This window comes from Puntigrus tetrazona, chromosome 5 (genome assembly GCF_018831695.1).
Source record: "Puntigrus tetrazona isolate hp1 chromosome 5, ASM1883169v1, whole genome shotgun sequence".
Classification (NCBI taxonomy): Eukaryota; Metazoa; Chordata; class Actinopteri; order Cypriniformes; family Cyprinidae; genus Puntigrus; species Puntigrus tetrazona.
In genome coordinates this window covers 13,460,374-13,475,717 of record NC_056703.1, presented here as the reverse complement: position 1 = coordinate 13,475,717, position 15,344 = coordinate 13,460,374, and the positions used below count along the sequence as shown (strand labels likewise).

At 39.5% G+C, this 15,344-nt stretch overlaps 2 protein-coding genes across 3 annotated transcripts; both read right to left on the bottom strand.

Moving 5' to 3' along the window:
- Positions 1-708: 708 nt before the first annotated feature.
- On the bottom strand, positions 709-4,718 carry ppp1r14aa (protein phosphatase 1, regulatory (inhibitor) subunit 14Aa). 2 transcript variants are annotated; one of them, XM_043239826.1, is made up of 4 exons: positions 4,488-4,714; positions 3,268-3,342; positions 2,504-2,536; positions 709-1,345 (listed from the first exon to the last, which is right to left on the bottom strand). In XM_043239826.1, exons 1-4 carry the CDS (start codon positions 4,665-4,667, stop codon positions 1,181-1,183), a joined length of 453 nt encoding a protein of 150 aa, XP_043095761.1. In that variant the 5' UTR covers positions 4,668-4,714; the 3' UTR covers positions 709-1,180. The 2 variants fall into 2 exon arrangements, with proteins under 2 accessions (XP_043095761.1, XP_043095763.1); XM_043239828.1 differs by lacking the exon at positions 2,504-2,536 and having other exon boundaries at positions 4,488-4,718.
- A 118-nt stretch (positions 4,719-4,836) lies between these two features.
- On the bottom strand, positions 4,837-10,186 carry dlb (deltaB). Its single transcript, XM_043238586.1, has 7 exons — positions 9,955-10,186; positions 9,565-9,804; positions 8,918-8,984; positions 8,551-8,808; positions 7,742-8,103; positions 6,881-7,097; positions 4,837-6,458 (listed from the first exon to the last, which is right to left on the bottom strand). The coding sequence occupies exons 1-7, from the start codon at positions 10,003-10,005 to the stop codon at positions 5,806-5,808; spliced, it is 1,848 nt and encodes a 615-aa protein (XP_043094521.1). The 5' UTR covers positions 10,006-10,186; the 3' UTR covers positions 4,837-5,805.
- Positions 10,187-15,344: the final 5,158 nt, after the last annotated feature.

Here is a 15,344-nt window from a genome sequence, read left to right as displayed (position 1 = left end):
ATATAAGGTTATTCCATATAAAATATATTTTTTAAAGCACATAGGAGGAGCAGGGTTTGGATTTATTTAGTCCAGGGGTTGTGTGGTTGTTCTTGAAAAATCCCAAGAACATCTAAAACAGTAGTTCTCAACCAGAGGGGCTTGGCAAAGTTACAAGGGGGGCTTAAAAATCAAAGCCTCAAAATCATTTACATTTATATTAACAGAGTCTTAATAAAATCGCTAGAATTAAACACTAAATAAAAATGCTTAACCAACATAATTTTTATTACTACAGAAGTACTATGGGTACATATCAGGTTACATATGAGGGCCTTTGGATATCATGTTAGGTAAAGCAAGGCTTGGAGTCAAAAAGGTTGAGATCCACTGTCCTAAAACATTCTATGGCCTAGATCATTAAGAATCTTCAAAGACAATTTTTGCATAACCTACAAAAAAAAATAAAAATAAAAACAATTTTTACATTTTTGCACTGAACTGTAAAAGGAAACAGACCTAAATATAAGCCACCGCCATCAATATCTTCCTTAGTGTCACATAGACCTAGCTGTGTAGTGTGTATCTAGAGGTGACAGGCACTAAAGTTCTTACAGAAGCGCAAGTCTGCCTCTATATTACTTCTCCCTCTGGTGGACGATATGCTATAGCACACCCCAGCTCAACGAGACGCTCACTTTCACCTGCCATTAACACCACACACAAATGCAAAATAATTGTTACTTTTATTAAACATTTATTGCATAAAATCTTCAGTTCATAAACATTATTAACTTTAACAATATGTCCATATATATATATAATGACTACTCAGATTTGGTATTTTCCTGTGATTATTAAAATGTTTTAGTATTGGGTTGTGAATATGTGGGGACGAAGCTACCCGAAGACCACCAATATGACCAGATTAAACTTGCATACTGCTAGTTTCACTAATCAATCCTATAACCAAGTCATACAACCAAGAACCCTGCAAACTAAATAATGCTACTGCAAAGACTTGCCAACAGCAATGAGGAATTTTATAACCGAACACTGTTAATATACCACCCTCATGAGTTTGTAAACAAACACCTCACAGTTACAGAGTTGCTAATCTAGTTGGCTACATCATGTTTGTGTCCTGAGTCTATGTTAGGGAGCTCAGTCCAGTGAGTGCAATTATCCAAACTTGATGCAATCAGAGTGTCTGATGTGTTGGATGTTGATGGTTGCCTCTGTGATGATGGACGTTGCCATGGTGATGGGGATAAGTGTGAAGACAGGGATGTTCAATTCCTTCATTCTGCAGTTCTTCCTGTTTATGGAGACCTTGCAGCTTCTGCAACAGCTCAGCAATAAAAGCCTGAACACACACACACACACACACACACACACACACACACAGAATAACCTTAATTTCTGTGTACACGCTTGAATAATCTGTGCATAAGCATTAAAAAGTTTGTAATATTTTGCTCATTGCAATTTAAGACAACCTACTTTAAAAACATGTAAATACTTTAAATACAGTCACATGTTTCTGTTACACAAAATAGTAAATTCAAAATATGAATTATATAGTAGACAAAATGACTAGTCATAATTTTGTTGTATATTATTTAAAGTTTTGTATATTATTAGGTGTATATTCCATATTGCAAGTTAAAAACAAAATATGATGTAAAATATACAGCATGCAAAAATCATTTTGACTTATCTACTGGATGTTCAGCATAATGTTTATCTAAAACTCTTAAATATCTTCTGCAGATGCGCATGTATACAGGTTTTTGTTTACACTATTAGTTTCCAGTCACACAGAATGCATTTTTTCCATTCCAGAGTGCAACTCTTCCATTCTTGTTCTGCGTAAACACAAGCTAGGCAGATGTGTTTGAATGCTGTCGAAAGTTTAAATTAAACAGTTCAAATAAGTGAACAGAAAAAAACTGAATCTCTCTAAAATGCACAAAACCAAGTCAAACCATAGCAACGTGAAAATGGTGAGAATTGTGCCCTGCTGTGTCTCACAAGTGAAAACTGATTACGTTTTCAGATGTTTATGTTTGTGAGGTAAATGCCACGTTCCCCTCTGCTGATTTTCCATGGTGTGTCAGCACTTCAACACTAGCTTGCCCAGGAGCACACAATCTTCTGCGCATACACGCGTCGTAACAATCATGTACATACACTAATCAAAAGGCTGAGGGTGAACATTGTCAAAGAGCCCCAATGAAAGAATGGCTTTGTACTGACTGAGAGAAACAGGGCCATGGGGAAAGAAAAAGAACAAATCATTCATTCATCGTGATCACTGTGAGAAACGCGTGGAAGGGAGTGTCAGCCACTGCAGCGTTCCTCAGAGAGGGAGGGATGAAGAGGTAGAGTAACAAAAGGATGAAAAAACAAGAGCGGTCCTTCGAGGGGCACTAAAGATGAGTAGACAAAGATAGAAAAAGAAAAGAACAAGAAAAATGTTTGGAAAGCAAGTAGGATTTACAGATGGAAGGATTTACAGTACCTCAGTACTGCTGGTGCAGGTCTGCAGAAGAACCTGTAAAACGTAAACAAATTCATTCCTGATTGTCATTTTCAATAACTTTATCCAAATGTAATTCAAATAAGTTAGAGTTAGCCAATAATACAGAGTATTTACAAATAATGTGCCCGCAGTAGAGAATATAAAGCCTTAAATGGTTCTTCATTGCCATTCAGACAATGATAGTGGGCCTCATTTCTGAGAAAACATTTTTTTTCAAAGAGTCCCTGTCAAATACTCGGCTCAAAAGACATTGTATACATTTCTGGCATCCACTCACCATCTTCATCTAAATGTACAAAGTCAGGCTGCTGACCTTAAGGTCAATGATCCTATCTTCTACATGTTATTTTCATCGAAGAAATACAAACAATATTCGAATAAATAAATAAATGTATTATTATTTAGGCACTAATGTAATAACACTATCAGAAATGTTTACTAAACTGGTTTTATTTCTTTCTGGAAGGTATTTTCCATTTGTCAGAGATTTTACCAGTGCACTGGGAAAAACCCTTCTGTTTATTTTCTGCATTTCTCCTGCATTGTTGTTTAATAAACTTGACATTGCTTATTATATGAATATTGTTGGCTCTTTGACAAATAGCTTTTGTGATTCTTTTGTAAGTCACCTTGATTAAAAGCATTAGTTTAACACATAAATGTGAATATAGTACAGGATGTACTATATATAGTACAGAAAGTACAGGATGTGGTGTGTGTGAGAGAGAAGAGGATTATGGGACCTGTAGTTTGTGTGTTCGTTCTTCATCACTTGGGAGATCCAACAAATCATCAATGTTCACTTCTTCTGGCATGTCCTCCAAAATAAACACAAACAAAGCAACAGACATTATTGAGGGTGCTTAATCATTACAAGAAATTAATTTTATATAAAAAAAAATAAATTATATGTATATCTAGTACAAGCACACAGTATTCATGTATGCATGCATTTCAGTTCATAACGCTGCTTCATCATTGACCTTTCAGCAGCCTACAGTTTCTTCTCAATATTCCATAATCTCAGTGGGAAATGTTCTCCTACACAAGCTGAGGAATAAATCGAGATAACAGATCACATAGCACAATTCCCGAGAGACATCTCTGCCGTCTCTGTTACTGTGGGACAGCGTCTCGTTACACATACAGCTTACGTTTAAACTTCCTGCCTGCTGCAAGCGTTGACTGTTTCTCAGGGGGTGCCCATGTAAGGTAGCGATAGAACCAAGTGATCCCCTCTGTAAATGAGGGAGAGAAAGCAGAACCTCCCCTGGTACCTCCAGAGGCCTTCTAGAGGTCCATCTCACCTTTTATGGGCAGCCAACATATCTAACATTATCCAACAACTAATATTGTTCTGTCAGAGACATTAATGTCACAGCATCCATCACACACTTACATTAACAAAGGCTGCTGTTTATAAATGTGAGCCTTGCAGAACAATGTCTCCACTCTTACCATTGAAAAGTGCATGAGGGAATGCACACACACACTTTATAAATTGGTTATCAACCTTTAGCGGTGTAAAACGTCTTTATTTCATGTACTAAAGTATCATTCTTACCCTTTAGATACTAATCCTCTCTACAAACAAATGTAAAAGTATAAGCTGATCCATGCGTACACATTAATGGACTTTAAACAAAACAAGATAACATTAGACTATACAGTTAACTACATTCACCTGTGCAGAAATGAAAACCCTTGTTGGAGAGAAAAGTAAGTGATTTTTTTTAAAAAAAGTTACACGTACAAAACTTTTGCGGTCAACTTCTTAGAGAAGGAACTGTCGCGCATTTCACCAGTCAAACATTTCAAAATAACAACTGACATAGCAAGTTTCCACAGCATTTGGAAACGCGTCGCTATCGTTTATTTTGCTATCAAAAGGTAATGAACCTGTAGCTTTGAGCGTCGGCTCTCCACTAGCTGCACCTGTAAGGATGCGCGTGGACACACTCACCTTGCCCCCGTACAGCTTGTCCAGCCCTTCGTCGATCCATTTCTCCACGTCTAACCTTTTCTGAAGCTGTTTGCGGTTGTACTTTACCGTAACGCGGGATTGGCGCTTATGCAAGTTCATCCCGTGTTCTCGAGCGTTGTCTAAATCCGGGGAATGACTGGAATGTATCTCCTCAGCCATGTTACCTGCGCCTGTGCTTGTCCGAGAATGAGCGCGCGGACAGAGGAAGCCGAACGCTGAGTGGCGAGAGCTCAACTTGATTGGATGCACGAAGTCAGCCGAAAAAACCGAAATTGAATTAGAATATTTAAACACGTGTAAAATAACGGAAAACGAGGTGCTTCTCATATAATTTATTTATTTCATTGAAGTAACAAAGACATATACAAAATAAATTAACATAAATTCTTTACAAAGACAAGACAATGATTGAAAGCAAAGTACAAAAATGCAAAATAGAAACTTAGGCGTAAACTTAGGATTAAATTAATAGGAAACTTCTGGCAAAAGAAATAAACATTCATTAGACATAAACCCCATTTAAGAAAATCAGAAGTTTTTGTAATTTAACATTTAAAAACCAATGAAAAAAATTCCCCGTATCAGTCGAGGAAGAAAACACACTGCTTAATACGCAATACAAAACTGGAGCAAAATCTTACCATTTGGTCTTAAGAACACAGTTTTATCATATTTCTGACTGTTGCTGCACATCTTGAATTTTTTTATTATTACTTTTTTATTATTATTAAAACACCTGTTGCTAGCAACATCCTGGCAAATCAACAGTTGTGATATTCTCATACTTATAAGAGGAAAAAAAGGTTTTTAATGAGTCCTATACAAAGCCCAGAGTTTGACTAGAGAACATCTAATCCTGCTCTTCAGTTTAACTTCTTTCTCTTTCAATAGAGGTATTTTTTTTTACTAAGCTCTCTTTGTATAGAGTTATTTTCACTTATTTATCTTTGTATAAAGATATCAGTTCTCTGTGAGTTCTGCAACCTAAGTTTTTTCAGCTTTCAGGGCTTGTGTCTGTCTTCATATGGAAATACAGATTCACAAAGCCCAGCACAACAATGTGCTTGTTTATTTCTCTTGGTTTTTGGTTTACAGTGTCCCACCTATACAGATGGCAAAGGTCCAATCCCTTATTCAGTCTTACATACTTCATTCATTCATTCATTCATAATAATTAAGACAAAAAGCAAGTGCTACATCCAAATTCTTATCCCTGCATGTGAGTTTGTGTGTCTGTGTTTACGCTCACTTGTCTACATGAGTCTATGCATGAGTGTATGAGTGTAGAAGTGTTGCCTTATCTGAGTCCTCCTCCAGCACTCCACAGGAAGTCCTGCCCAGCAGGCAGTGTGTGAGAAGCCGCCAGTGAAATTCTGCCTTCAGTGTTGCAGGGTTTCACCTGACTGTAGTCTCTGTCATAGGGATAGTGCTGCCTGTCTAAATTATTTACTGTCTCCAAATCATTAAACACAGAATCGCATAGCTGCTGTCTTCGCAGTCTATGCCTTCTCCTCCTGATCACCACCAGTCCCACACACACTCCCAAAAACACAGCCAGCACACCTAACACACATGACACCGCCACCGCTGAAGGCGAGGTCCGTCCAACGCGAGGCGCCATCATCTCCATACCCCCCTGCACGGGAAACTCACAGTTTGGACCCATAAACCCAGGCACACACTGGCACACTGGCCCGGAGAAGTGTGTGTAGCACGTTCCCCCGTGGAGGCATGGGTTTGTGAGACAAGCATCTGCTCTGAGGCTGCAGTTTTTGCCAGTGAAACCTAGTGTGCAGGTGCAGGTATAATCATTAATGCCGTCTTGGCATGTTCCGGCATTTTGGCATGGGTAGCGGGCACAGTCGTCTATGTTCATCTCACAGCGAGGGCCGGTGAACCCAGGGCGACAGCGGCACAGAGCACTAGCGCCCAGATCCACGCACTCACCACCTACAGCAGAAGAAAAAAAGAGGTTACATATGAGCAGGTGTAGCAGAGAAGAAGCTTAACAGATACTGTATCAGTAGCACATGTACATGTGTATTGGTGGTTGGAAAAAAATGGTTTGGAACTGAAACGGCTTAGTTTATTATTAAATATTATTAAATAATAATATAAGATTTTTAGAGTACTTAAATTGCAGTTTTCCCCCTTCACATAAAACAACCTTATGGTTCATATTTGCTACTTTACTGATTTTTTTGTTCTTTTTTTGTTGCTTGAGAGTCTGTGTTCGCCAACCACTTACACTGACTGAGTTGAAGTTTCACAAATGAAAGAAACCCAGAATGAGGGTTAGTAATTGACAGAATCCACTGGCACTTTACGGTAAAATGCTTTTTTTTGATGCAATGTCCAGCACAAACACATACCGTTAGCACAAGGTTTGTGGCTGCAGCGGTCCAGTCTCTTCTCACAGTTGGATCCAGTAAATGTTGGGGGGCAGCGGCAGACGTAGCCACCAGTGAATTTTTCTTCACACGTCCCTCCGTTAAAGCAGGGGTCATCTGCGCATGTCATTGCAATGATCTCACAGTTCTTCCCATAGAATCCCTGAGGACATGTACAAGAGTAATCGTTCTCCAAATCCTGCAGGGGAGGAGCAAAAAGACAAGATATCAGCAAACATATTTCAGGTGTCAAATAATTTTTCATCTTCAAAATTCACTGTGCACATAAAGCACCTCAGAGCACACCCTGTTGAAAAATATAGCATATGCTGGTTAGTTATGTTTTGAAGCATGGCGGCTGATTTGAGCTGGTTTAAGAGGGTACTCAGCTGGTCATGAGCTGGTTTAAGCTGGTCCTGAGCAGGAGATAATTGCTCAGGGCCGGCACATGACCAGCTAAGAACCAGCTCAAACCTGCAGCCAAGCTTCAAAACATACCAAACCAGCAGATGCGGTTTTTTTTTCAACAGGGTATTTTCATAACTTAAATCGTGACACAGATTAAAAAAAGCTAAGTGTGCAAATGTTTCTATTTTTGAACAAACATGCTGCATCTACTAAAATTGCATGTTAAATAAAATGTTGTACTCTATGTATATTTGATATACATGTATGTATTTATGTGTGTGTGTGTGTTTGTGTAGCATTTCAAATATTCTCAACTGATTTGTATGTAAATAAGCTTTTTTATACTATTATGTACTTTTAACTCATAACTGTTTATATATAAATATGTCACTTTTATTATTATCTTTTATTATTATCTCGTGAGCATGGACTTACGTTGCAACTGCCACCATTCTTGCAGGGGTTGCAGTCACACTCGTTAATCTCCAGCTCACAGTTTGTGCCCCCATATCCTGGCCGGCAGGTGCAGGTATAGCTGCCCTGTCCTGTGTTGGTGCAGGTGGCGCCATTAGCACAGGGTTTGTGGTTGGTGCAGTAGTTGAGGTCCTGGTTACAGAAGAGGCCTCCCCAGCCCTCTTTACACACACACTGCCATGGCTGTGAGCAGGTCCCGTGTAGGCATCCCGGGTAATGCACACACTCGCTGCAGGACGGCCCCTGCCATCCCAGGCGACACTTGCACTCACCAGGTGACTCGCAGTAACCGTGCCGCTCGCTGCAGTCCGAAGAGCAGATGGCTATGGGAGGAGACAGAGAGGGGGGTTATGCACACCACACACACACACCACGCCCCCTGGAGAGGGCAGATGAATGGGTGTGTTAAGTGTTGGGGCCAGCAGCTGGTGAGCTGACAGAGGTAATGCACTCTTTTGTATTTTGAGCTGTGGCAAGCGTGCGCGCACACACACACACACACAGAACGACTCTCTAGCATGTATCTGTTGGGTTTCTTTGTTCGGCCGAACAAAAGAAGTGTAGAAGCTCTAGAGGAGCAGCTCAGCTTCCATCAGACACACATGCACATGATAGAAGAGATAAGGGAATGCACTGCTCCTGCTCAAGTTCCAACATACAAACCACAATCACACAAATACAGAACGATCATGAAAGGGAGCGAGACTGCTTCCTTTCAGAGCGACAGACATACAATCCTGAAGGAATAAACACACACAGGTGGTACTCACGGTCAGAGCAGTAGTCTCCCTGCCATCCCTCCAGGCATTCCCTGTTTCCGTTCTCATCGCATGTGTAGTGTCCCAGTGTATCGTCACGAGGACGGCAGTAATCCGAACACGCCTCACCGAAGTAAAACTCATCACAGAAAACATGATACGAGTAACGGAGCTCGCTCTGGTCTCCAAAATGAACATCCTGAGACCAGTCTTCTCCAATCGCCGAGCGCCTTCGCGTTGCTAAACGACTGATCAGGTTGTTTTGATTCTCTGTTGTGGAAAAAAAAAAAAGAAAAACTTGAAGGAAAGATGTAATAAATAAATAAACAAATAAACTCTGTGTTTGTATGTTTGCTTTCCATCATACTGTGTAGCCCACCTGTGTAGTCCTGATGCTCTTTTGGAGACTCAGCATTCCATGCTTCAATAATAAGAGAAAATGTTCCCTGAAAAAAAAACAAGATGTTATTTTAATCTTTGCTGAAATTGAAAAGCAAACATTCTCCGTTGTCTTCCACTTATATATGACCCTGAACCACAAAACCAGTGATAAGCAGCACTGTTATATTTGTAGAAAGAGCCATTTTTTTTCTTTTAAGGCAAAATCATATTAAGTCATAATCCGTGAAGATATTATGTACATTTCCTAAATGTATTAAAAGAAAGTTAATTTCTGATTAGTAATATAGATTGTTAGCAACTTCATATTGACGATTTTCTCAATATTTGAATATCCAGATATTCAAACAGTGGTTTCAATTGGTTATCTTGTCTTATCCTAACAAACCAAAAAACATCAGTGGAAAGCTCATTTATTCAGCTTTCATATGATGCATAAATCTCAAAAAGTGAGCCCTGTGATCAAGTTTTATGGCTCATGAAGCGACAGTTCTAGACAGTTGCATTGTGGTCCTACAGTAAGGGCGTCTTCGGTAACAGGCCTAGACAGTAATGTAAAGAATATTCGTCTAAAGATACAATTAAACACTGGAATTGTTTACTAAAGTAGTACGTAATGAACTTTACCGGCCACTTGAAGTGGAAAGGCACCCGAATGGCTGCGCTGCCGGCTATAGAGCTCTGATCCGCTCGCAGGACGTTTGTCTGCCCGGTTCCGAAGGTGCACGGAGGCTCAGCGGATATAACGTCTTCCGAATGCTTCAGGCAAATCCTGAAAAAGATGTTGCAGTCTCGCGTCCTCCTGCAGAAGCGCCGCGTCGTGCTGAACGAGTGAACTTTCAGTTCAAACACACCGGAGGAAGCCACCTGTTCGCGAACAGAACAGCCGAACGTGACCGCTGAAACTTTTGTAAACAATAAACAGAACTCTACACCTAGCGGGCAAATATCTACACACTCACGTTAAAGAGAGAATTAAATGATAAACGAAGTGTAAGCCACGAACTGGCTCCTTACCGACTGCAAAAGCGACACAGACAGCAGGCAGTACAAAGACAGATGCGCCATCTCGCTCAGTTAATCCTAAACTTTATTACAATAGCACACAGGTATCTTCATCCGTTACTTCCCAAGCTTCAAAGTGTTTGCAAAAAACTATTCGGTGTCCTGGTTCGAATTCCTCGTCAGGTCCATAAAAGTCCACTGTGTCTTCAGAGGGAAAGCGCACCGGTCGTCTTCGTTCTCCTGCTCCTGCGGTTCGTCTTCTTCATTGAAGGTCTTGATGAATGGATACCGTTATATACGCCTTGCCCCCCCTGCTCGTGACGTCAGCGGGGACATATGGCCTAATATTGGCCTGATTAAATTGATCTGCTGCATGTGGCGGTGGTGTTGATGGAGTTAGAGTTAAACTTAGCCACACTGCTGCTTGTATCAGAATAGGGCATTTTAATTAAGCGATAACGGAGCAGATGGACACAGTTCTCAAGTATGAAGACCTGATGAATCTTCCTTTATTTTGTGATGTAGCTCGTCATAAATACATAAATAAATAATAACGAGTTCAGAATTAAACGGAATATTAACTTTTAGGGTTCGTTTATTATTTGTACGCCTTGAATATGCACATAATTATATTAATAGACGGACTATCCGCATACTGTCTCCATATAGTGGTTTGGATTTAGTTGTGGAAACGGAAAACATTCCCAGCAAATGTGTACATTCCCACCTTTTACATCGCCTTAGCTGATTTACCGTTGTATTGAGCTCTTACGTGCGCTTTTGTTATTGTACAGTTAGGCTGTGATCATAAAGGAAGTTTGGCAAGTTTGTTTGTAAATAAAAACCTTGTAAGAGACTGTAGGCTAGCTAAATCTCTGCAACGGATATACACAATTAGACTATAACATAGGCGTTTTGTAAAGTTTTTATAATTCAATAAAATTATATATTCCGTGTTTATGATTTTACTTTTTATGGTTCCCTAGTGGTCTACTCCAAGCTATTTCTATCGAGCACACGTTTCTGTTTTTAATTATTTCCTCCGTCCCCTAAACACACACACACACACACACACACACACAATCAGTGTGGTCGCTGTGGCGCGTGCGGGCAGGGGGAGGCCATAAGTTTTTATGCAATGTTCTTTGTGTCTGCAGGCACAAGTGTGTGTGTGTGTGTGTGTGTGTGTGTGTGTGTGTGTGTGTGTGTGTGTGTGTGTGTGTGTGTTTTTGTTGTGCAGTATGCAGAGACGCCCAGGCTGCTCTGGAGGATGGGTGGGGAAATATCATGATGACGCTTTTGTGTGGGTCAGCTCCAACAGCTGTATGTTAACAGGCGGCACATGGTCACTTATTGTCCGCCCCAAACCGCCCGAACTTACCCAACCGGCATCTGCTGCAGCCATTCCATTTTTTTTTATAGCGGCCTATACTATTTCTTATAGGCTTGCCCTGGTTATTATTTTCTTTACAATATTAGGCATTAACAGAAATCTACTTTGTTGAAACGAAATTGAATGAACGGAATACATATCCATTCAAAAGTATATGATTGTTGCTGTTGTGTGTGCGCGCGCGCAAGTGTTCGTGGTCGGTCACGCTCGCGAGAGATCTGTTGTTATGATAATGAGTGACGCGTGCCTCAGAACCCTTTCATTAAGCCATATAGGCACAATGAATCTCTTAAAGTCTTTAAATAGAAATCATATATGATGTCTCAACGACCACATATACATGCAAATTCATCTACAAAGTGCGAAGACAACAGTCAGTCAAGAAAATACCGCGTCACGTTGTAGACAAACAAAACCATGATTCTTTGATTGATAAAGGGGACAAAGACCCATTTTATGCCACACACTGTGTTTTATTAAATGTACTGGTAGATATATAAACCGTGTCCTGTGAATGAGTGGATGACCAGGAAAAGAAAACAATATTTTTTTCCATTATAAATGAGGTATTTTGATTAATGATAGGCTAAATTAAACACAAACTTTAACCTCAACGTGTTTCATCTATCTCAAAACTGAAACAGTTGTGACTATATCATATTCATTGCTGTTTAAATGAATAATGCACCCCAAAATTTTATTTAACAATTACTCCATATTTAACTCACTAAAACCATTCTAGGCGTATTTGACTTTCCTCTTTCAGACAGAGTTTAAAAAAAAATGTATCCTGTCTCTTTCGAACTTGGTAATGCGGTGGATAGTGACCATTATTTTAAAGTTCCATAAATAGGACATATTCGGTGGGGTTATCAGATATCCTTTGAAGCAGATCAATGGGTTTTTGTAACAAAAATATTTAATTTTTTTTAAAAGGATAATGTGAATAACGGACACATGTTGTGCATCAGTTATGTACATTGTTATTTTAAAACTAGAGATATTTTTGTTGCAAAAACCCATCGATCTGCTTCAGAGGGCATGTGATAAACCCCTGAAGGTGAAGATGGCTTCAGAGTAAAATATGGGTTAATTTTAATTTTTGGGTGAACTGTTCCTTTAATCCTTAAATGAAAGCTGTGCAAGTTAAGACTGAGTTAAAAGCAACTGACACAAGGTCTGGGCTAAAGGCTAGCAGAAGGATTTAGGCTTCTGAGATCCCTGACATCTGCACAGACAAGAGAAAGAGAAACATTTATCCAAAGAGAGGGTCTCAGTACAGCACTCAAAGGTGCTTAGCTGAAGGGGGTAAACAAATCAATAAAATAGGAAAAACACTTTCTTCAGAAAACAATGAAAATGAAAAAAAAAAAAACTGAAATAAAAACTGTATGACTTTCTTTTTTCTATTGAACACTAAGATATTTTGAAAAATGCTTCACTGTATTTGTCAGTAGAAAGAAAAAAGAAGCTGAGGCGAACCATCATTTTAATGGCGTCTGTGTCACTATCAGTATCAATATCAGTAAGTCATATTTCAACTGCTACAAGTGGAGTAACCACTTGTAGCAGTTGAAATACGACTTACTGATATTGTTTAGATATTTGGCAGTGTTAATAAGAAGTTAAGGGTACACCTAAACCATTCTGTCATGACATAGTATTATACATACGTAACGAATTATTCAATTGTACAAACAGAAAGAAATTTACATAATTCACAAAAGAGAAAATAATTGTAGCATAAAATTGACTCTGTTTAAAAATTTACATGTGCTTGTTTCTTCTGAAAAAAACAATTTCAGGTCAAACAAATTCTTTGGTTTTCCAGCAGCTTTTGCATATTTTAACCTTTTCCAACAATGTCTATGTGATTTCGAGATCCTGAGGACAACTGAGGGAGTTGACATGAAACTATTACAAAAGGTTGCTCACTGATTTTGTAATAGTTGCATGTAAGTCTTTGAAAAAGATGGATCTCAAAATCACACAGTCATTGTTGGAAAGGGTTTAAATATGCAGCGGGATTCACGAACAACTATTAAAAAAAGTACAGTATTGATAATATGTTTGCATAGTATGTAAACTTTTGAATAAGGTTATTTTTTCTTGTGGACTATATGTAAACGTATTTATGTGAGATATCTTATTCAGGTCAGGACCAAACAAACAATGCATTTTGTACAATCCCTCTTTTTTTACTTTTGTTGAGGACAGGTGGTTTTCAGGTAAGTGATAACACCATTATTTAGAAAGCAAATTTGTGTTAAGAACATTTTAATAATCCTTCTTGATTATTTTCACCATGTTGCACTGTTTTCATTGTAGGGTTCGTCCCATGCCTCAAGATCCAATGCTTACATTAGATTCATTAGAATAACATTTATTCCTATTCTAATGTAATCATAAGGTATCTTTTAATCTCATCTTAGTAAGTGAATGACTGTGTGTTTGTGTATGTGTTTGCATTAAATTATTGCATGTGTGTGTGTGTGTGTGTGTGTGTGTGTGTGTGTGTGTGTTGACTCATTGTCTGTGTGGTGCAGATGGGCAATGACTGATTTGTGTCTTGTAATGTGGGTGTTGGGGGTTGGTGGTCCCTTGAGGTGGGACACAAGCGTGGCAGGAGCATGGGAAACCCAGAACACCCTTTACTCCACATGCATTCATCCATATTTATGAATCCACATCCAGACACCTCAAATCTCACATATGTGCAGGCCCGCAAAAGAGCACAGACACACAGTTGTTTTTAGTCACTCCGTCCAGTACCTCAAACATCATCGCGTCAATCCTAATTAAAAATAATTTCAAACGATATAAAAATGTTATGATTAAAAACCCATTAAAAATGAAGGTATTGCACATTCATCAACATAAGAGTGAAGTTCATTCACAATCCCCGCGACTCAAAATATCCCACTTTACGCACATACAACTTCTCACATTCATTCACTCACATCACCATATCGTCTTTCGAGCCTTTAGATGACACCCGACCCAGGATTTCCACACACGTCACGACATCTGCTCACCCTGGAGACCAGCTCCCATAGGGCACACACACACACACACACACACACACAGTTCATCTGCCTACATTAGTGACCCACACCGGACCAGCATCCCGAGGACACACACTCTGCAACTGCATCTGCTGGGCCTTGAGCCCTTTGGGATGACCGATCAGTCCTTTCATTCACTCACAAACACACACACACACACATATATACACACATACAAAATCTGCTGGCCTTGAGGGAAGTACTGACCTTTGCCCGATGTAAATGTGCGTAGGATCGGAGCTACTGTGGGTGTTTATGTATGTGCAGCTGCTGTGCTCAAGTAAAAATGACAGGAATAATCTCACAGAAGCAGATCTCATATATTCAGACAAGCGAACTGTTAAAAACACATTAAGACAGAGCAGTGGTCTAGAGGTCAATGTGAGTGGTCATGGATGAATCTTGCCCGTACATTTTCTCAAGCGATTCCTTTCTCTCTTTTTACATCGGTGTCAATTAAAAAATAAAGCGCGAAAATCCAATAATATAGAATTTACTGCATTAAATATTAAATACAAAGCATAAGAGCTACAATTATTTTTAATATGTAGATTTTTCCCAAGCTGTGGATGTGTCATTCAGATTAAAAAAAGAAATGTCTCAACACAACAAAACACTTAAACCTAGTAGTAGGTGAGAGTGAAAAACATTAATATTAATATGCGTTAGACATTACATGTCAGAACAGGTGCACCGAACACATCGCAGATACACAGACACACGACTTGCTCATGCAGTTGAATAGACCCGAACGACATGGGCCCCACCGTAAAGCTCTGAACCTCTGAAGGAGGAAAAGAGGGCCTCACAGCAGAGGTAGCGTTGGGTTATTAGAGACCCTAGAGTGACAGATGCAGGATAAAAGAGAGGGCAGGAGAATCAGCAGGGGTGAAAGAAAGAGAAGAAAAGGTGAAGAGGTCAGCAGGCCAACAGAAGAAGGGGAG